The sequence below is a fragment of the Parasteatoda tepidariorum genome, chromosome 11, assembly GCF_982258835.1.
Source record: "Parasteatoda tepidariorum strain Cologne lab strain chromosome 11, Ptep-v5.0, whole genome shotgun sequence".
Taxonomy (NCBI): Eukaryota; Metazoa; Arthropoda; class Arachnida; order Araneae; family Theridiidae; genus Parasteatoda; species Parasteatoda tepidariorum.
The window spans coordinates 40,586,721-40,608,920 of NC_141765.1; the positions used below are offsets into that span (position 1 = coordinate 40,586,721).

The window sequence follows — 22,200 nt, forward strand, 5'->3', positions numbered from 1 at the left end:
ATATTTTACCAAACTTTCAAGACATACACGTAATACGAGAAGTTTTACTTTAGAAATAGAAAATATTTTATTGGAATCAAGCAAAACCTATTATATTCAGTTCTTTTTTAATTATATTAATGAAAAACCTAACAATAGTTTGTATATTTTTAAAATAAAATTGATTTTTATGATACGAGCGAATTAATTCAGAAATTCATTACTACACTGGTTATCATAAATTAAGGAAAATTCACAAAAATCGCGATAACTCAAGAAATTACACATGGAATTTTATGAAACTTACCCACAATATACAACACATAGTAAGGTATTAAACAACATAAAAAGAAATTATCAGACATTAATAGTAGTATAGAAATTAGCACATGTATAAAATAAACAAATTGGAAGTATCGGTTTGCAATAGAAAAAGTACCTTTAATATGGAATATGATTGCCTCTAGAAGCAATACAGCACAAACAGCGATGTGTGATGCTTTCAATTATGCGGTCTATCAGTTCAATAGGAAGTGAGAGCCATTGCTCTTGTAAAGCAGTTGCAAGCGTGGCAAGGGTCTGAGGGGGCGGATTGATGGCATATACACGCCTCCCTAGAGCATCCCAAACGTGCTCGATAGGATTCAAGTCCGGGGATCGAGCTGGCCACTCCATGCGAGTAATTGTTTCCTGTTGAAGATAATCATCAACAATGCGAGCTCTGTGTGGTCTTGCATTATCGTCCTGTAACAGGAAGCAATCACCAATTGCCCCGGCATATGGGCGCACATAAGCATCAAGGATGTTGTCTCGATAAACCTGAGCATTCACGGTTCCCCTTGGAAAGACATGGAGGTATGTGCGCCCTCCTAAGGATATGCCTCCCCAAACACAGACACTGCCTCTTCCGTATGCATCTCTTTCACGGATGTTTGATGGATGATAACGGGTCCCAGGTTCTCTCCATATCAAATAACGTCTACTGTCACTTTCTAGACTAAACCTGGACTCATCCGTAAAGAGAACAGGCCTCCATTGATCTGACGTCCAGTGGACATGTTGTCGGGCCCACTGCAAACGGTCTCTCCTATGGCGTGATGTGAGCGGCACGCAAATGGCTGGTCGTCTCGCATACAGACCACCTTCGTGGAGCCTTCTGCGCACAGTTGACGTTGACACCAACCTTCCGGTGGCTGCAGCAAGAGAGGATCTAAGATGTGTCGGAGTAGCGGTTCTATTCCTGCGTGCACTTAATGTCAAATATCGGTCATCGGCACTGGTCGTAACAGTTGGCCGTCCTTGACTGAACCTCCTAGATGCCGAATCTGTGGTTTGAAATTGCCTCCAAAGTCTATGAACCACAGATGGACTCACATTTAGCCATCTGGCCACTTCTGATTGACTCTGCCCTGCCTCTAGTCTCCCGATGGCTCTCCATCGTAGTTCTTCAGGCAAATGATACCTAGAGGTCATTATTACGAATTGGCTATCTCAGATTTTCAATGTCGCAATCACAGTAAAATTTGTGTGCTTTCTCTCAAACTTGGACTTTTATGCTCCAGGCAGATGACGTAAGCCGAGTGCAGAGCCACTAATTTGCATATTGCAATTTTACTCAGCTACTCTTAGTGGACAACATATGCAAATTTTGCACGGTTTGGCTTACTTTTGAAAGAGTTATCGCTATTTTTGTGATTTTTCCTTAATTTATGATAACCAGTGTATTTAATGCTTTTCCTATTCAAGGTACCAGAGTACCTTCGAAGACAAAATTTAAATTTTTTTTATTTATTTGTGTATTATACAATAAAACATGGTATAAATACAAGTAAGCATGAGAATTTTTTAAAAAGAAATATGGGGAAAAACTAGTAAAAAAAAGACCAACAATTGACCTTTATCCAAAATCATATAACTTCATTAAAATTTATTACTTATTGATTATTCTTGCTTTATAATACCCATAAAAATTAAATTAACATTTAGATATTTTGCAGCACATATAGAAATTTATTTAGAAAAAAAGGTGAAATATTGCGATTAATTATTTTTATTTAAGTTCTTTAGTATAAAATTATATTTATTTCACTAGTCCGTCGTCTGTTTTCTAGATATATGTGAGAAAAATATTCATGCAAAACTTCATGTATAAAATTTTTTAAGAGATTACATTTGGAATGAAGGAGAATAACCAAGAAAGACACATTTAATAAATTTAATAACTAATATACATTTTTTTAAAAAATCATCATAACTACTATTCTATTTAACGTACAAACAAAACTCAAAATGTATTTAAAAGAGAAATAACCATAGTTTTATTTTATATAAAAAAGTAGAAAAATGATATTTTGGTCAAAATTGGCACAAAGCAGGTAGTCGGATACCTTAAGTGATTTTAAATTTTATAAAAATTTGTACTTAATGTAAATATATAATGCCAATAGGTTTAAAGAAATAGAAGGAGTTTCAAAATATGAAAGATACAGAACGGACATGAAATGCTCCGGAATGTTAGAATATTTTGTGATATTTCACTTCGAGTTAAAAAAAAATATTTAAGTAATTAATATTTATTTAAAAATATTCAATGATACTGAACGTAACCTCCTTTGTCACTTATTGGAGAGAGGGAACTACTCAAATTTCAATTAAAAAATTGTGATACACTGTTTCTAGACATTGTTTCCCTTAATCTAAGTCCCCCCTCCTTCAGAAGTTATCACCACTTTACATATTCTGGTCATTCTGTTTGTTAGTTTGTCCGAAATTTCGAATTAATTTTACTCCAATTGTAATAAATCACGACAGCAGACTGATAATTTAGGCTTGTTATATTTATACCCGTGAATGCACTTGTTCAAATGATTTCCTTAACATCGTATGTATTTTGTGAAAAATAATACAGCGATAAAAACTTAGTCCTAAAAGTTTAGATGGATAACGTGCAAAAAAGATATTTATATTTTTTATTTTACAATCAAAGTTTAATACAGAAATGACTAAAGGAAGTTTCACAAGAAACATGAATATCGCATAAAAGCACCGCATTTTGCAAGCTTCTCATTAAAAATGTAAAATATTTTAAAATTACTGAGCGGTAGTGTAAGTTTCGTATTCGGCTTATCCTTTAATGAAATTTTAATTGTAAGTTCCTGTTCGATCTTAAATTCGATTAAATTTTCAATAATCAATGAATTATTTTTTCTTCTGAGCTCTATGATTCCGACAAAGAATTTAAATAAAACGCGCCATTTTTCTTAACTCCCACTGCATTTAACTTAAGAGCGGAGGAATAAGCTTTGGCAATAATTAGAGGGAAGACGCCGAGGGCTTGAATTTCCTTCGGCGATCGCTTTCGAAAATCCAATTTATTTTTAAATTAAATAAATTTTTATTTGAGTTGCAGCAACCAAAACTGAACTTTTCTTTAAATTCAAATGATAGTCCAACGTATCTTCAAAAAATTAGTTTCCTGTCGGTAGGTTTTCGGGTGTATTATTATTTAAGATTACAGTCATTTTTTAAGGAAACGTATAGTTTTGATCGGCTGTTACAAAGAAGCCGGGCTTAAATATAGAGGACGATTTTCATCGAGTACATCACGCAATATCCACAAAAAAAAGAGGTCAGAAAAAGAAAATTTAAATTTCCTTTAATTTGATTTTAGGTTTGCTTTAAAAGTGTCTACGATTTCAGATTTTAATGAAAAAGAATTAAGTTTTTGTCGTTCACTTGCTTATTTTAATTTATAAAGTGACACCATATCTGTGTGGAAAAGTCTGCACCGAAAAATTTTACGTTTCATGGTCTCATATAGCTGAAAAAATAATTCTGCAGCTCTTGGAACTTATATATAACCTGACAGATATTATTGAGAGTTTTGCCGGTAGAAATGTGTTTACTAATGCTCGTTCCAAAAGATAAACATATTTCATTATGAAGAAGAATTAAACTTTATTGAGAAAGTATTAAATTATTGTTACTAACTTGATTATTTTAGTTTTTAAAAGGACACTACGTGTAAAATAGTCTGTGCCAAAATTCTTTACGTTTCATGGTCTCGTAGAGCTGAAAAAATAATTCTGCAACTCTTGGAACTTATATATAATCTGACAGATATTATTGAGAGTTTTGCCGGTAGAAATGTGTTTACTAATGCTCGTTCCAAAAGATAAACATATTTCATTATGAAGAAGAATTAAACTTTATTGAGAAAGTATTAAATTATTGTTACTAACTTGATTATTTTAGTTTTTAAAAGGACACTACGTGTAAAAAAGTCTGTGCCAAAATTCTTTACGTTTCATGGTCTCGTAGAGCTGAAAAAATAATTCTGCAACTCTTGGAACCTATATATAACCTGACAGATATTATTGAGAGTTTTGCCGGTAGAAATGTGTTTACTAATGCGCGTTCCAAAAGATAAACATATTTCACTATGAAGAAGAATTAAACTTTATTGAGAAAGTATTAAATTATTGTTACTAACTTGATTATTTTAGTTTTTAAAAGGACACTACGCGTAAAAAAGTCTGTGCCAAAATTCTTTACGTTTCATGGTCTCGTAGAGCTGAAAAAATAATTTTGCAATTCTCGTAATTTACATATAATCTGACAGTCTAATCTTAAAGTCACACACCAGCAACATCTTTTTAAATAAAGTGCAAATGTAATCTAAACAAAATATAAAATAAATCATGTAAAAATAATATGTTGGAAAACATGTAGAGGGTAACCCTTTGATTTAGTTGTGGGAACTCTGATTAATAAGTCAAAATTAGCATTATTTGAGTAGGGACATTGTGTGCAATTTATTTATTCAGTTTGGATTGATAAACTGTTACTTCCACAATAAAATATTTTTGTACATGATATATGGTTAAGGAAGTACATTAAAATGTAGGAATTCTATTGAAATTTTAACAAACAGAACAGTTTTTTAGAATTTTTTTTTTCATACACCCGTATGATTTTGTTTCTTGGTAACATTATTTTAAACAAAATTGTAAAATAAATATGTTAAAAAAATATAAAATAAACAGAAAACGGTGAACTGGAAACTAGAAACAATCTAGAACAAATGTTTAAGAATTATTTCAAAATTTTTCCGGCTTAAAACTATTTCAAATAACGATGCAATTTCAAATGTAAAATTTTTCAAGGGGAAATTTTCAAGAGAAGATGAAGATGAATTGGACATATTCTTAGTTTAAAATGGGTTAGCTTTGCTATCATCAAACTTATTTTGGTACCCGATGGAAAACGTAAAAGAGGAAGGCCGAGACTTACTTGAAAAGATATAGGCACCAAGATCTGTGCAAAACAAAATTAAATGGATAGGAGGAGGCAGGGCTCGGGACAAAAGTGCCTGGAAAAAAGAAACTCGAGGCATTATTTGCCAGTAGGCGCGAAGAGGATAGGTAGGTAAGTAAATATAACATTAGGCACAGATTTTTTTTCCATTTTTCTCAAATAAAAAGAGAAGGAATAAGAAAATGCGAATAATTTAAACTGTTATTTAAATGTTTATGAAGTTAGCATAAAATGTATATACTTAAGAGTTTGAGATAAAAGCAAATTTAATATAATTTACTTTATTTGAAGTTAAAAGTTTCAGATCATTTCAACAATATATGTTAACAATGTGTTAAACATGTATTTTTGGACTTTTAGTGCTACAATTAATCATTGAAAAAGTGTTTTTTTCTTTTGCAGAAGAATAAATAGAGTAGAAAGATAAAGGAATGATCGAAAAATGATTAAAGAAAACTTTTTGAAATATGCGGAATATCTACAGAAGGAGAGGAGAAGAAACAAACAAGGAAGGAAAAGAAGAAGCGTATACAAATAAAAAAAGCCGCAACAGCAAATAAGTAAAAGTAGTTCTAGCGACAAAAGCAGTATGAGAGACAAATAAAATTGATATTATTATTGTATCATTTATTAAAATGCCAATTATAAAAATCTGCTTTGTAAATATTTGTGTATGTCATTAATTCATTAATTCATCTATACGAGTCTCACTCGCTGAGAAAACTTTGAATGTTTCGTACACAAATAGGAATTGAGTATATTGCTTAATTTTTTTTATAGAATATTTATTTAAATATTATTGTCTAACATAAACGAAAGACACAGTTCTCATAATCGTTATTACTTACCGAATTTTGAGTTTTTGTACAGAAAGATGAAAATGCATCTCATTTTTATGTCCCAACAGCAACTTGTGGAAAAGATTTTTTTTTAAAAGAGCAAATAAAATATCGGGTAACTGTGCAGATTTGTATGTGCGTATATGTTAGTGGTCTAAATTGAAATCCTCAAACATTTAATGCTTTGACGCCAACGCCCTTTTACATAAATTTTTTTTCTGACGCTTTAAATACAAGCAAAAATATTTAACGAAATTGACAATATTTTAATGAAATTTTTTTTTGACCTGTGGCTTTATTTATTGCGTTTAGTTGAAAATAATTCGAATACAACTAACGATGATATTTTGAAATAGTTGTATATTAATCAAAATTTAGCAGTTTTTTTTAAAGCTTATAGTTTCTTCTCTCATTTAAAACCAAGCTTCAATATTTTTTTATATTAAACAATAAAACTCATCTATCTTATTATCTACGTTTATTTCAACGTGCTTTATAGTTTAAGAAATAAGCAGAAAAAAAATCTATCCATTAATAGGATTATCTCTCATAGTAATCTTTCCTCTCAATAACTTTCCATTACTTCTTTGTTTTTGTAATTATGAATTATAGCGAAGAAGAAAAATAAAAAAATCGAATAAAAAAAATCAGATAATTAAGAAAATCAAATAATAAAAAAAATCAAATAATAAAGTACATTTTTTATAATTTTAGATATGTCTATTGCAGGTACGATAATAAATATTTTTCTCGACTCAGTGAAGCTTGGGAAAGTATAGGTGCTAATTTCAAGTATGGGTGCTAATTGAAAGTATAGGTGTCAATTAGAGAACGCGTTAGAAAAATGCATGATATTGCTGTAGGTTCCCACAGAACGTGCTTGACTCACTCAAAGATGTATAAAAAATTAGAATTTAGGAATGTATTTTTCAAGCGTAATTTATTTCTTTAATTCATAAACAAAAATTGTTAAAGCAATATAGGCATTTATACACTAATGCTCGTTCCAAAGGATAAACATATTTCATTATAAAGAAAAATTAAACTTTATTGAGAAAGTATTAAATTACTGTTACTAACTTGCTTATTTTAATTTTTAAAAGGACACTCTGTGTGAAAAAGTTTGTGCCAAAATTCTTTACGTTTCATGGTATCGTAGAGCTGAAAAAATAATTCTGCAATTCTCGTAATTTACATATAATCTGACAGTCTAATCTTAAAGTCACACACCAGCAACATCTTTTGAAATAAAGTGCAAATGTAATCTAAACAAAATATAAAATAAATCATGTAAAAATAATATGTTGGAAAACATGTAGAGGGTAACCCTTTGATTTAGTTGTGGGAACTCTGATTAATAAATCAAAATTAGCATTATTTGAGTAGGGACATTGTGTGCAATTTATTTATTCAGTTTGGATTGATAAACTGCTACTTCCACAATAAAATATTTTTGTACATGATATATGGTTAAGGAAGTACATTAAAATGTAGGAATTCTATTGAAATTTTAACAAACAGAACAGTTTTTTAGAATTTTTTTTTCATACACCCGTATGATTTTGTTTCTTGGTAACATTTTTTTAAACAAATTTGTTAAATAAATATGTTAAAAAAATATAAAATAAACAGAAAACGGTGAACTGGAAACTAGATACAATCTAGAACAAATGTTTAAGAATTATTTCAAAATTTTTCCGGCTTAAAACTATTTCAAATAACGATGCAATTTCAAATGTAAAATTTTTCAAGGGGAAATTTTCAAGAGAAGATGAAGATGAACTGGACATATTCTTCGTTTAAAATGGGTTAGCTTTGCTATGATCACACTTATTTTGGTACCCGATGGAAAACGTAAAAGAGGAAGGCCGAGACTTACTTGAAAAGATATAGGCACCAAGATCTGTGCAAAACAAAATTAAATGGATGGGAGGAGGCAAGAGGCAGGGCTCGGGACGAAAGTGCCTGGAAAAAAGAAACTCGAGGCATTATTTGCCAGTAGGCGCGAAGAGGATAGGTAGGTAAGTAAATATAACATTAGGCACAGATTTTTTTCCATTTTTCTCAAATAAAAAAAGAAGGAATAAGAAAATGCGAATAATTTAAACTGTTATTCAAATGTTTATGAAGTTAGCATAAAATGTAGATACTTAAGAGTTTGAGATAAAAACAAATTTAATATGATTTACTTTATTTGAAGTTAAAAGTTTCAGATCATTTCAACAATATATGTTAACAATATGTTAAACATGTATTTTTGGACTTTTAGTGCTACAATTAATCATTGAAAAAGTGTTTTTTTCTTTTGCAGAAGAATAAATAGAGTAGAAAGATAAAGAAATCATCGAAAAATGATTAAAGAAAACTTTTTGAAATATACAGAATATCTACAGAAGGAGAGGAGAAGAAACAAACAAGGAAGGAAAAAAAGAATCTTATACAAATAAAAAAAGCCGCAACAGCAAATAAGTAAAAGTAGTTCTAGCGACAAAAGCAGTATGAGAGACAAATAAAATTGATATTATAATTGTATCATTTATTAAAATGCCAATTATAAAAATCTGCTTTGTAAATATTTGTGTATGTCATTAATTCATTAATTCATCTATACGAGTCTCACTCGCAGCGAAAACTTTGAATGTTTCGTACACAAATAGGAATTGAGTATGTTGCTTAATTTTTTTATGGAATATTTATTTAAATATTATTGTCTAACATAAAAGAAAAACACAGTTCTCATAATCGTTATTATTTACCGAATTTTGAGTTTTTGTACAGAAAGATGAAAATGCATCTCATTTTTATGTCCCAACAGCAACTTGTGGAAAAGATTTTTTTTTAAAGAGCAAATAAAATATCGGGTAACTGTGCAGATTTGTATGTGCGTATATGTTAGTGGTCTAAATTGAAATCCTCAAACATTTAATGTTTTGACGCCAACGCCCTTTTACATAAATTTTTTTTCTGACGCTTTAAATACAAGCAAAAATATTTAACGAAATTGACAATATTTTAATGAAATTTTTTTTTGACCTGTGGCTTTATTTATTGCTTTTAGTTGAAAATAATTCGAATACAACTAACGATGATATTTTGAAATAGTTGTATATTAATCAAAATTTAGCAGTTTTTTTAAAGCTTATAGTTTCTTCTCTCATTTAAAACCAAGCTTCAATATTTTTTTATATTAAACAATAAAACTGATCTATCTTATTATCTACATTTATTTCAACGTGCTTTATACTTTAAGAAATAAGCAGCAAAAAAATCTATCCATTAATAGGATTATCTCTCATAGTAAGTAATCTTTCCTCTCAATAACTTTCCATTACTTCTTTGTTTTTGTAATTATGAATTATAGCGAAGAAGAAAAATAAAAAAATCGAATAAAAAAAAATCAGATAATAAAAAAAAAATCAAATAATAAAAAAAAAATCAAATAATAAAGTACATTTTTTATAATTTTATATATGTCTATTGTAGGTACGATAATAAATATTTTTCTCGACTCAGTGAAGCTTGGGAAAGTATAGGTGCTAATTTCAAGTATGGGTGCTAATTTCAAGTATGGGTGCTAATTGAAAGTATAGGTGTCAATTAGAGAACGCGTTAGAAAAATGCATGGTATTGCTGTAGGTTCCCACAGAACGTGCTTGACTCACTCAAAGATGTATAAAAAATTAGAATTTAGGAATGTATTTTTCAAGCGTAATTTATTTCTTTAATTCATAAACAAAAATTGTTAGAGCAATATAGGCATTTGTGTATTTTACTGCCTTAAATAAAATTTAGTAATAAAATAAAACTTTACGGCCTTAAATAAAATATCCGTTTAATTTATTGATTCGGAGTTTGTCTTTTGTTATTTTATGGTTTAAAAAATAAATTATGGTGTTTGATTAAAATAATTATGGTCATTGGTTTTAAATTGCAATTATATCTGAACATTTTTGGAAGGGTTAAAGATTTCACCTGATTTAAAATTTTTATCGCTTCAAAAATATATAAAAAACAAATAACAGTTGGCATGCTTCAAGCGCTTTAAATAAGTGCTCGAAACATATCGACTGTTATTGGCTATTTATAGATTTTGAGGGGATAGAGACTCAGGGGATAGTGTGCTCACCCCCTCCCCAATGAGGTGAATAGGGTTCGAATCCCAACGATGGCTGGTCGATAAGAATTCCGCACCACACACATCGACCACAGTGCTGACATGAAACATCCTCAGTGGTAGACGGATCATGGGTTATAGTCTCCTTGCCGTCAGATTGACCGCGAGAGTTTTTCGCGGTTTTCCTCTACACGTAACGCAAATGTGGGTTAATTAATTCAAATAAAGTCTTCTACGACTGCAAAAAGTCTCCTAATACTTGATCTAGGAGCTCCCTTGTCTTCTGGATTGGGTTCAAAATTACAAAGCTGCGTAGTTGAGTATTGGTAGTCGTAATCTCAACATAGGGTTGGCTGTTCAACGACGGTTATAATATTTATATATTTTTGAAGTGCATGAAGTTTTTAATAAGTTAATATCTTGCCGCTTCAGTTTCTTAGGATTATTTATTTAATATGGTTAAAGATTGTTTTTAAACGGATGCTATACGGAAAGTGTTAAACGGATGTTATACGGAAAGTGTTAGAATGCTTCAATATTTAATATTTTATGACTGTTAGTTAAAATATCAATGGATTAAAATAAACAATGTTTTCAAAGGATTTTAAGTGCAAATTGTTTGTTAATCGTTTTTTTTTGTTCTTTTCTTAGACGAATTATTTGTCCAACTTTCCAATTTGATTGTTTAAGTTGCATTTTGTAGCTAACTTCTAATTTATTCACTTATTTAAAAAATGAGAATTAAAAACATCAATTATGAAAGCGATTCAAGGAATTTTTCCCTTAGGAAAGAGTTAAAATAAATAGTTTACTGAAGAATAGAATCCATTGAGTGGAAAAAAATAAGGCGAATTGATGCCAAACCGGATACAATTGGCGAAGTAGTTTCGAAGAAAGTATCGCCAATTTTCCTCCTTTTGAAGATGGTGATAGTTTTGATCTCATTCTCGCTACTGATAATGGTATCGACAAGTATGATGTTCTCGCTGGCTCTGCTTCTGGCTGTTGGGATTAGTAGAAGTTTCTCTTATCCCTCTTTTCTCGTCGAATCGGAGAAAGTGATTTTAGTGCTTGTAGATGGTGTGCGTTGGGATTATTTAAATAACACTTCTTATCCCGGATTTAAAAGAATCGCTGATAATGGTGTAAAAGCTAGATATGTAACACCGGTTTTTCCATCTAATTCCTATCCTAATTGGTACACAATCATTACAGGTGAGATTTTGTTTTTTTAATTCAATCTAATTTTCTGTAACTAAATTTTTTTGCAGTCATGATCTTAAAAAAAAATTGTTCAAACATATTTTTACTATTTAAACAACAATGTTTTAGAAATGTTAAGGTTTTGTAATACTTTTTAAACTTTGAAATACTTTTTTCATCTCTTAATTAAAATGAAACCTATGTTAATATTAAGAGACGATAGACAAATCAGTTTTGATGACCATAAATTTATCATTTATATTTCTTACGGCATTTTGAAACTTTAAATTAAATTAATAAAAATTAAGATATGATATACTTTGCAGTTTTGATAAGCATAAATTTATTATTTATATTGAGAACATTTTTAAGTCTTTAATTTAATTAAAAATTCAAACATTTGAACCAGGGTTAGAAGTTTTTTCAGAAAACACCTATTTCTTGAATCTATTGGAAGAACGTGAAAAAAAATATTAGAAACTAACCGAAATTTATAACGTGAAATATATTTTAATAAATTTTTAACAATTAAAATATTTTTTTCCAGTTCAGAATATTAAAAAGAAGCAGATTATCATTTTATCATACTTTATACTCATAAATTAAAATCCAGCGTAAAAAAATTTCCAGGTAAAAATACTTAGGTTTTTTTTTTCATAAGTTATGATTACATTTATGATGATGCAAAAGTAAAATCTTTCACGAAGATATAGATTTAGAAAATTATATTATCCAAGAGTTGCTCTTTTAGTATTCATATTTAACAGAACTTGATTATAACAATTGTTATAATATTTGTAATTATGAATACAACACTTGATTTGTAACTGTGATTATGTTTGCTTTAAGGTTTGTCACTTTAATTAAATTTATAAAATTTTATTCTGATTTTTTGATTTGAAATTTTATTTTCATTTATATTGTTGATTTTTAGTTTTCACTTATTATGTTGCACTAAAGAGCATGAAAATTAAATCTTTTAATTAAAACAAATTGTAGTTATAAACTGCTTAATATTTCTGATAAATAAATTTCTTCTAATTCTTCCAAATGAGTAGGAAAGAAATAAATTTTTTAGAGATGTTTTTTTTCCAAAAAGAAAGAACTTAGCTATTCCTGATTTGAATTAATTAAAAGTATTTCTTTGGTTGAATTCTCGTCCTTCCCATGATGCAATTGTCTTAGTTAAATTTAATCATTAATGCTCATAGTGTGTCACATATTTAAGAAGCTATAATTTTTTCTTTCTGCCAAATATTGTGTCAAATATTGAAGACTGCTTATCCAATATACGAAAACAAGTGATTGGACAGAATATCTCTTTGATCATAGAGCTTGCTTTATCGTGAATGTTACAAAAGACCCGGGAACTTCAAATCACGCGAATTCAGTTTATTACGTATGAGTTTTCGGAAAGAAATAATTTTGCTTCTGATTTTATCTACTATAAAGACATTAAGCGATTTTATAATAAGACAAAGTACTCTTGGTTTTGATTTTAATTATATTTATGTATTTAAATTTAATTGAAACTTCATTATTGATTTTATTTTTTTTTGAAAATCTTTTTAATTTCATATTGATTTACAGTAATTTTTAATTACCTATTCTAGTTTATTTTATTTTTGCACCACTAACTACATTTTTCAAATTCATGAAATTAAAATGGCAATTAGTTTAATTCGATAAAATAAATTGTTTTAAATTTATTTTAAAAATAGTTTAAAACTACATTGATAACAATAATCAGAAATTTACGCAAGTATTTTTCTAAAAAAATTAATCTGTTGAAAAAATTAATCTGTTTTCCATCTTATTCCTATCCTAATTGATACACAATTGTTACAGCTGAGATTTTTGTTTTTCAAAATAGAATCTAACTTTTCGTAACTAAATGTTTTTGCACTCATGATCTTAAAAAAAATTGTTGAAACATATTTTCACTATTTAAACAACAATGTTATAGAAATGCTAAGATTTTGTAATGCTTTTTAAACTTTAAAATACTTTTTTCACCTTTTAATTAGAGTGAAACCCATGTTAATATTGAGATGCGATAGACAAATCAGTTTTGATGACCATAAATTTATCATTTATATTTCTTACAACATTTTAAAACTTTAAATTAAATTAATTAAAATTGAGATATGATATACTATGCAGTTTTGATAAGGATAAATTTATTATTTATATTAAAAGCATTTTTAAGTCTTTAATTTAATTAAAACTTCAAACATTTAAACCAGGGTAAGAAGTTTTTTCAGAAAACACATATTTCTTACATGAAACTGGAAGAACGTAAAAAAAAAACAGGAGAAACTAACCGAAATGGATAACGTGAAATATATTTTAATAAATTTTAAACAATTAAATAGTTTTTTCCAGTTCAGAATATCAAAAAGAAGCTGATTATCATTTTATCATACTTTATACTTGCGAATTAAAATCCAGCGTAAAAAAATTTCCAGGTAACAATTCTTAGGTTTTTTTTCTTCATAAGTTTCGATTAAATTTATGATTATGCAGAAGTAAAATCTTTCAAGAAAATATAGATTTAGAAAATTATATTATCCTAGAGTTGCACTTTTAGTATTCATATTTAACAGAACTTGATTATAACAATTGTTATATTATTTGTAATTATGAATACAACACTTGATTTGCAACTGTGATTATGTTTGTTTTATGGTTTATTACTTTAATTAAATTTATGAAATTTTATTCTGATTTCTTGATTTGAAATTTTATTCTCATTTATATTGATGATTTTTAGTTTTCACTTATTATGTTGTACTAAAGAGCATGGAAATTAAATCTATTAATTAAAACAAACTGTAGTTATAAACTGTTTAATATTTCTGATAAATAAGTTGCTTCTAATTCCTTCAAATGAGTAGGAAAGAAATAAATTTTTTGGAGCCGTTTTTTTTCCAAAGAGAAAGAACTTAGCCATTCTCGATTTGAATTAATTAAAAGTATTTCTTCGGTTAACTGAAGATTTCCCGTACTTCCCATAATGCAATTGCCTTAGTTAAATTTAATCTTTAAAGCTCATAGTGTGTCACATAATTAAAAAGCTATATTTTTATCTTTGTGCCAAATATTGTGTCAAATATTAAAAACTGCTTATCCAATATGTACGAAAACAAGTGATAGGACAAAATATCTCTTTGATAATAGAGCTTGCTTTATCGTGAATGTTACAAAAGACCCGGGAACTTCAAATCACGCGAATCAGTTTATTACGTAGGAGTTTTCGGAAAGAAATAATTTTGGTTCTGATTTTATCTACTTTAAAAACATTAAGCGAATTTATAATAAAACATTAAGTACTGTTGGTTTTAATTTTAATTAAATTTATGTGTTTAAATTTAATTGAAACTTCATTATTGATTTTCTTTTTATTTTAAAATCTTTTTAATTTCATATTGATTTACGATAATTTTTATTTACCTTTTCTAGTTCATTTCATTTTAGCACTACTAACTGCATTTTGCAGATGCATAAAATTAAAATGGCAATTAGTTTAATTTGATAAAATAAATTGTTTTAAATTTATTTTAAAAAACGGTTTAAAAGTACATTGATAACAATAATGGGAAATTTCAGCAAATATTTTTCTAAAACAATTTTTCTGTTAAAAAAATTAACCTGTTTTCCATCCTATTCCTATCCTAATTGATACACAATCGTTACAGGTGAGATTTTTGCTCTTCAAAGAAGAATCTCACTTTTTGTAACTAAAGGTTTTTGCAATCGTGATCTTAAAAAAATTGTTCAAACATACTTTCACTATTTAAACAACAATTTTTTAGAAATGCTAAGATTTTGTAATGCTTTTTAAACTTTGAAATACTTTTTTTACCTCTTAAATAAAGTGAAACCCATGTTAATATTAAGATGCGATAGACAAAGCAGTTTTGATGACAATAAATTTATCATTTATATTTCTTACAACATTTTAAAACCTTAAATTTAATTAATTAAAATTGAGATATGATATAATATGCAGTTTTGATAAGCATAAATTTATTATTTATATTAAAAACATTTTTAGGCCATTAATTTAATTAAAAATTCAAATATTTGAACCAGGGTAAGAAGTTTTTCTAGAAAACACCTATTTTTTTCCCATGAAACTGGAAGAACATGAAAAAAATAGGAGAAACTAAGCGAAATGGATAACGTGATATGTATTATAATTAAATTTTAACAATAAAAATATTTTTTTCCAGTTCAGAATATTAAAAAAGAAGCTGTTTCTCATTTTATCATATTTTATATTTGTGAATTAAAATCCAGCGTAAAAGAATTTCCAGTTAAAAATTCTTAGGTTTTTTCTTCATGAGTTATGATTAAATTTATGATTATGTAAAAGTAAAATCTTTTACGAAAATATGGATTTAAAAAATAATATTATCTAAAAGTTGCTCTAACTATTCATATTTAACAGAATTTGATTATAACAATTGTTTTATTATTTGTCATTATGGATTTGTAACTGAGATTATGTTTATTTTATGGAATTACAAGATTTGTAACTGTGATTATGTTTATTTTATGGTTTGTTACTTTAATTAAATTCATAAAATTTGTTTCTGATTCCTATGAAATTCATAAATTTATATTCATTTACATTGTTGCTTTTTAGTTCTCGCTTATTACAGGTGTTGTACTAAAGAGTATGAAAATTAAATCTATTAATTGAAATAAATTGTATTTATAATCTGCTTAATATTTCTCACTGATAAGTTTCTTCTAATTCTTCCAAGTGAGTAGCAAGAAATTTATTTTTTGGAGGCGTTTTTTTACATAGAGAAAGAACTCAGGTATTCCCGATTTGAATTAATTAAAAGTATTTCTTTGGTTGACTGAAGATTTCCCGTCCTTACCATGATGCAATTGCCTTAGTTAAATTTAATCTTTAAAGCTCATAGTGTGTCACATATTTAGAAAGCTATAATTTTTTCTTTGTGCCAAATATTGTATCAAATATTAAAAACTGCTTATCCAAAAAGTACGAAAACAAGTGATTGGACAAAATATCTCTTTGGTCATAGAGCATGCTTTATCGTGAATGTTACAAAAAACCCGGGAACTTTAAATCACGCGAATTCAGTTTATTACGTAGGAGTTTTTGGAAAGAATTAATTTTGATTCTGATTTTATCTACTTTAAAAACATTAAACGATTTTATAATAAAACATAAAGTACTGTTGGTTTTGATTTTAATTAAGTTTATGTGTTTAAATTTAATTTGAACTTCATTATTGATTTTCTTTTTATTTTAAAATCTCCTTTTTAATTTCAAATTGATTTACAATAATTTTTAATTACTTTTTCTAGTTCATTTTATTTTAGCACCACTAACTGCATTTTTGAAATTTAAAAAATTCAAATGGCAATTAGTTTAATTCGTTAAAAAATTAATTCGTTAACCTGTATTTATAAAAAAATTTTGGTTTTAGAAGAAACTGAATATGAAGAAATTTATTTTTATCACGTAATATGTAATTTTGTATCAAACATATTATGAAACTAAGACTTTTTTTATATTTTATATTTTTTTATTTAATTAAATGCATATATATAAAAATGGAACTCTATAAAACTTATTTACAAATAAAATGAATTTTTTATCATTTACAATATATTTTCTTTAATCAAGTGAATGCAGATTAGGGAAGAAGACCTAACTATTTTTGTGTTAGAAATTACTGTAAAATCAATATATTTTTATCCTACTTTGCTACATAAGCAATATTGTGAGAATCGAAGTGAAAAGCAGCAGCGTCGTATTTATTTCGCAGTGAAAAACTTGTAGTAAAAGTGCAGTTGAAAAAAAACACAAAAAATAACTCATTTTTAAAAAGAACTCGAAAAGAAATTTGAAAGAATTTCTAGAGAATTTTGACGATATTTTAAATTACGAAATCACATAGAAAAGCGTATGTGAGCTCCAATCTGGGAAATATGGTCCCATTAGGGACCAAATTCGAAAAAAAGTTTGGTCTAAAGTTTGGACGCTGTAATGTTAATTTTAATTTTTTCCTATTTGGCCATACTTTTAGAAATTTTTTAGCGAATCAAAAACTTTTACAGATAATTATAAAATTCGTTTATTCAATAAATCTGTTCAAAAAATTATTTCATAATTATTTATTATTTTTCTATTATTTATTTCATAATAGTCGAAAAACTTTTGAAATGTAAGGTATACAAATTGCCACATTTTAGGGAAAGTAATTTTGCGTAGAAAAATATAAAGCTTGAACAAAGTCGATCACATAGTTCCTGAGAAATCAAATTTTAAATGTACGAGTTTTTTAAAATTTGTTAACTCAGAAGTCATTTGATCAACCAATTTCATTCAAAATTTGTATTTTTTCATGTAAAATAACATTCTTCAAACCGATGAAAAAAATTTTTATACCTTACAATTCAAAATATTTTCGGCTATTACGAAAGGAAATAATAATAAATAATAAACACTTATTAAAATTTATTTCTTGAAAGGAATTATCTTTGGAGAAAGGAATTTATTCGTTAAAAAATTTTACAATTCAAAATTTTAATTAAATTAGAACGTTTTCAAGTAATGGTGAAATGCATAAAAATTAAAATTAACAGTAAAGAGTCAAAATTTTTAACCTCTTTCCTAATCAAAGTATTGAGTCCATATTTCCTAGATTGCGGCAATCCTTACATTTTGAAGGTCAAAATTCGAAGTCTAATAAAAAAAAGGCATGTTTATTTATAAATAGTACGTTTTTGTATCTCATTTAGCAAATTAAGTATCGCCTGAGGATGATCCGAAGACATGCCATCACAATTTTGATCATTTGCAGAGGGGATGGCACCCCCGCTTTGGAAATCCAACGACTTGCACGCGAAGTCGAGCACTTTACGGTAGCACAGTTTAACGAGGACCAATAACGCACACCCTCTGTTCTTACGCAGACTGATCCAGGTAGTCACCCACCCGCACACTGACCACAGCCAGTGATGCTTGACTTCGGTGATCTGCTGGGAACCGTGTCTTAATGATTGGTCCCCTGCGAGACCCTGAGTTAATGAATTACCGCATTTAAAGCTACTCTTTCAGCCCTTAGTATTAAGTCCTAGTACGTGAAGATCCTATCATCAGGTCAAAAGTTATATATATATATATATATATATATATATATATATATATATATATATATACATATATTGCGCACTGTTCATAACCCACCCGGAAAAGTTGAGTGAAAGTCAGGGGAAGGGAAATTCAGTCAGTCAAAAAGCTCCCTCTTAGAACCTTTATTAACAGAAAAAAAAATCGGTATCGTTCTGTAGACTTGAGAAATATCATCAAAATGTTTGTGTTTGACCATTTGATTTTCTAATCATTTACTAGAGGGGAATGGTATCTTACACAAAAGAACCCCTTAAATTTTAACATGTTCCTGAAATTTCAGGGTTAGTGCAGTTGAATTTAATAATTTCTTGATTCTCTCATGTTCAAGTTAATGTCTTATTCATTTATTCCCTTATGTGGGAAGAATTATCCACTAATATGTAATGTTCTTCTCCTACATTTTACTTTCTAATATCTGATATCAGGAATACAATTGGAAATGTTATGCTGGAAAATAAGGTTAAAGGAAATATACAATTTTATTCATAAACAGAATTAAACTTTTTGAAGAAAACTCTAATAAAATTATATACTGAGATAAATCATAATGGTTCTGGAGTTATTATGTTTGTTGCTCATTCATGCAACTTCTGAAATTTCTTTTTCTTCTAGATGGTACCTTCACTGTAAGAATACTCCGGATTAATTTACGGTTAAAAGTACTGATAACTTGGGTGCATTATTTGCAAAATTTATTTTACCGTAAACTCCATTTCTACCGTAATTTTTACAATAATATATATTTAATTACAATGATTCTGTATAGTAAATACTACTATAAAATACATACTACTGATAGAATTAATACTGTCTAAAAACATACGGTATATCAGATCCTTTGCTCCGTTGTTTGTAGCTAACTTTTAACTTATTCATTTATTTAAAAAATGATAATTAAAAGCATCAATTATGAAAGCGATTCAAGAAATTTTTCCCTTAGGAAAGAGTTAAAATAAAAAGTTTACTGAAGAATAGAATCCGTTGATTGGAAAAAAATTAGGCGAATTGATGCTAAACCGGATACATTTGGCGAAGTAATTTCGAAGAAAGTATCGCCAATTTTCATCCTTTTGAGGATGGTGATAGTTTTCATCTCATTCTCGCTACTGATAATGGTATCGACAAGGATGATGTTCTCGTTAGCTCTGCTTTTGGCTGTAGGGAATAGTAGAAGTTACTCTTATCCCTCTTTTCTCGTCGAATCGGAGAAAGTGATTGTAGTGCTTGTAGATGGTGTGCGTTGGGATTATTTAAATAATAATTGTTATCCTGGGTTTAAAAGAATCGCTGATAATGGTGTAAAAGCTAGATATGTAACACCGGTTTTTCCATCTAATTCCTATCCTAATTGGTACACAATCGTTACAGGTGAGATTTTTGTTTCTAAAAATTCAATCTAAGTTTTTGTAACTAAATGTTTTTTGCAGTCGTGATCTTAAAAAAATTGTTCAAACATATTTTTACTATTTAAACAACAATGTTTTAGAAATGCTAACGTTTTGCAATACTTTTTAAACTTTGAAATACTTTCTTCATCTCTTAATTAAAATGAAACCCATGTTAATATTAAGATGCGATAGACAAATCAGTTTTGATGACCATAAATTTATCATTTATATTTCTTACAACATTTTAAAACCTTAAATTAAATTAATTAAAATTAAGATATGATAGAGTATGCAGTTTTGATACGCATAAATTTATTATTTATATTAAAAGCATTTTTAAGTCTTTAATTTAGTTAAAAATTCAAACATTTGAACCAGGGCTAGAAGTTTTTTCAGAAAACACCTATTTCTTCCATGAAACTGGAAGAACGTGAAAAAATAGGAGAAACTAACCGAAATGGATAACGTGAAATATATTTTAATAAATTTTTAACAATTAAAATATTTTTTTCCAGGTCAGAATATTAATAAGAAGCTGATTATCATTTTATCATACTTTATGCTTGTGAATTAAACTCCATCGTAAAAAAATTTCCAGGTAAAAATATTAGGTTTCTTTTTTTTTATAAGTTATGATAAAATTTATGATGATGCAAAAGTAAAATCTTTCACGAAGTTATAGATTTTGAAAATTATATTATCCAAGAGTTGCGCTTTTAGTATTTATATTTAACAGAACTTGATTATTACAATTGTTATATTATTTGTAATTATGAATACAACACTTGATTTGTAACTGTGATTAGGTTAGTTTTATGGTTTGTTACTTTTATTAAATTTATAAAATTTGATTCTGATTTCTAGATTTGAAATTTTATTCTCATTTATTTTGATGATTTTTAGTTTTCTAAACCTAAAACACCTATTTCTTCCATGAAACTGGAAGAACGTGAAAAAAAAATAGGAGAAACTAACCGACATGGATAACGTGAAATATATTTTAATAAATTTTTCATCTCTTAATTAAAATGAAACCCATGTTAACATTAAGATGCGATAGACAAATCAGTTTTGATGACCATAAATTTATCATTTATATTTCTTACAACATTTTAAAACCTTAAATTAAATTAATTAAAATTAAGATATGATATAGTACGCAGTTTTGATAAGCATAAATTTATTATTTATATTAAAAGCATTTTTAAGTCTTTAATTTAGTTAAAAATTCAAACATTTGAACCAGGGTTAGAAGTTTTTTCAGAAAACACCTATTTCTTCCATGAAACTGGAAGAACGTGAAAAAAATATGAGAAACTAACCGAAATGGATAACGTGAAATATATTTCAATAAATTTTTTACAATTAAAATATTTTTTTCCATTTCAGAATATTAATAAGAAGCTGATTATCATTTTATCATACTTTATGCTTGTGAATTAAACTCCATCGTAAAAAAATTTCCGGGTAAAAATCTTAGGTTTCTTTTTTTTTTTTATAAGTTATGATTAAATTTATGATGATGCAAAAGTAAAATCTTTCACGAAGAAATAGATTTTGAAAATTATATTATCCAAGAGTTGCGCTTTTAGTATTTATATTTAACAGAACTTGATTATTACAATTGTTATATTATTTGTAATTATGAATACAACACTTGATTTGTAACTGTGATTAGGTTTGTTTTATGGTTTGTTACTTTAATTAAATTTATAAAATTTGATTCTGATTTCCAGATTTGAAATTTTATTCTCATTTATTTTGATGATTTTTAGTTTTCTAAACCTAAAACACCTATTTCTTCCATGAAACTGGAAGAACGTGAAAAAAAATAGGAGAAACTAACCGAAATGGATAACGTGAAATATATTTTAATAAATTTTTCATCTCTTAATTAAAATGAAACCCAAGTTAACATTAAGATGCGATAGACAAATCAGTTTTGATGACCATAAATTTATCATTTATATTTCTTACAACATTTTAAAACCTTAAATTAAATTAATTAAAATTGAGATATGATATAGTATGCAGTTTTGATAAGCATAAATTTATTATTTATATTAAAAGCATTTTTAAGTCTTTAATTTAGTTAAAAATTCAAACATTTGAACCAGAGTTAGAAGTTTTTTCTGAAAACACCTATTTCTTCCATGAAACTGGAAGAACGTGAAATAAATA

The 22,200-nt window shown here is 27.6% G+C and overlaps 2 protein-coding genes across 2 annotated transcripts in view; both read left to right on the forward strand.

Annotated features, from left to right (window-relative positions):
* The window catches only part of LOC107439422 (palmitoyltransferase ZDHHC16), a 103,118-nt gene extending 97,288 nt beyond the window's left edge, over window positions 1-5,830 (forward strand). The window contains exon 9 of the mRNA XM_087155214.1: window positions 5,698-5,830. Within this exon, the coding sequence (XP_087011340.1) occupies window positions 5,698-5,722 (25 nt within the window). The 3' untranslated portion in view covers window positions 5,723-5,830. The remainder of the gene's footprint in view (window positions 1-5,697) is intronic.
* Window positions 5,831-11,207: 5,377 nt separating this feature from the next.
* Window positions 11,208-22,200, forward strand: part of LOC107453262 (glycerophosphocholine cholinephosphodiesterase ENPP6-like) — a 66,621-nt gene continuing 55,628 nt past the window's right edge. The window contains exon 1 of the mRNA XM_087155391.1: window positions 11,208-11,463. Coding sequence (XP_087011517.1) covers window positions 11,208-11,463 — 256 coding nt within the window. The remainder of the gene's footprint in view (window positions 11,464-22,200) is intronic.